The sequence below is a fragment of the Condylura cristata genome, unplaced genomic scaffold (genome assembly GCF_000260355.1).
Source record: "Condylura cristata isolate star-nosed mole 26May11 unplaced genomic scaffold, ConCri1.0 scaffold00034, whole genome shotgun sequence".
NCBI classification, from domain to species: Eukaryota; Metazoa; Chordata; class Mammalia; order Eulipotyphla; family Talpidae; genus Condylura; species Condylura cristata.
The window spans coordinates 2,329,361-2,330,288 of record NW_004567135.1 but is presented as its reverse complement, the minus strand read 5'-3'; the positions used below and the strand labels follow the sequence as shown (position 1 = coordinate 2,330,288).

The window sequence follows — 928 nt, the reverse complement described above, 5'->3', positions numbered from 1 at the left end:
GAAGCCTGTGGTCAGCCGGGGTAGCCCTCGGCAGCGGTGACGGTCTCTGTCCACTTGCCCTGCAGGGCTGCACCGAACGCTTTGTGTCCAGTCCGGAGGAGATCTTAGACGTGATCGATGAAGGGAAATCGAATCGCCACGTGGCTGTGACCAGTGAGTGGAGAGATTCGGGGTGCTGGGCCGGGGCCTGTCCTCCGTGCCCCCTGGGGCCGAGCGGCCGAAGGGGCTTGAGCGTGACCTCCAGGAGGGGGACACCTGTCTGCGTGTGTCGGCTGCTGGGGGACGGCGGCAGGGACGGGGTGGGGGGCGGCTCTCACGCACGGCGGGCGCCGGGGGCCCCCACCGGCGGTCTTACAGGGAGCCCCTCCCCGCAGACATGAATGAACACAGCTCTCGAAGCCACAGCATCTTCCTCATCAACATCAAGCAGGAGAACGTGGAGACGGAGCAGAAGCTCAGCGGGAAGCTGTACCTGGTGGACCTGGCGGGGAGCGAGAAGGTGGGGTCCGGCGCGGGAGGGAGGGAAGCAGGCGCGGGGTGGCACCTTGTGACAGCAAAGCAACTTTGAGGCTCCGTCGGGGTGGAAGGCACCTCCACCTCTGTGTGGAGACCCCCCTGGACGGCCGGCGCACGCCAGCCAGGCCACGCTTCCTTGCCCCAACTTGTCCTCTAACACTGACCGCCTGGGGCCCCCGCGGCGCACTGGTCAGAGCGCCCCACTAGTCCCTGTCGCAGCCCGCAGCCCGCGCCCCAACCCCCGGCCGGGGAGGGGCCCCAGGGTGCGGGGGACCCCCCTGACCCCCCCCCTGCGGCCCCCCAGCCGTGGGTTTGGATGGATCCGTCGCTGGGGGGCCCTCGCACCCCCACACCTCTAGCCTATCACGGCTCTGTAAGGAAGGGCCCCGTTACCCCCCAACCCCCGAAGGGC

General features: G+C 69.2%; 1 protein-coding gene across 1 annotated transcript in view; it reads left to right on the top strand.

Moving 5' to 3' along the window:
• KIF5A (kinesin family member 5A) overlaps positions 1-928 on the top strand; it is an 18,336-nt gene that overhangs the window by 3,844 nt on the left and 13,564 nt on the right. Inside the window, exons 10-11 of the mRNA XM_012732278.1 lie at positions 66-153; positions 375-499. Of these exons, the coding sequence (XP_012587732.1) occupies positions 66-153; positions 375-499 (213 nt within the window). The remainder of the gene's footprint in view (positions 1-65; positions 154-374; positions 500-928) is intronic.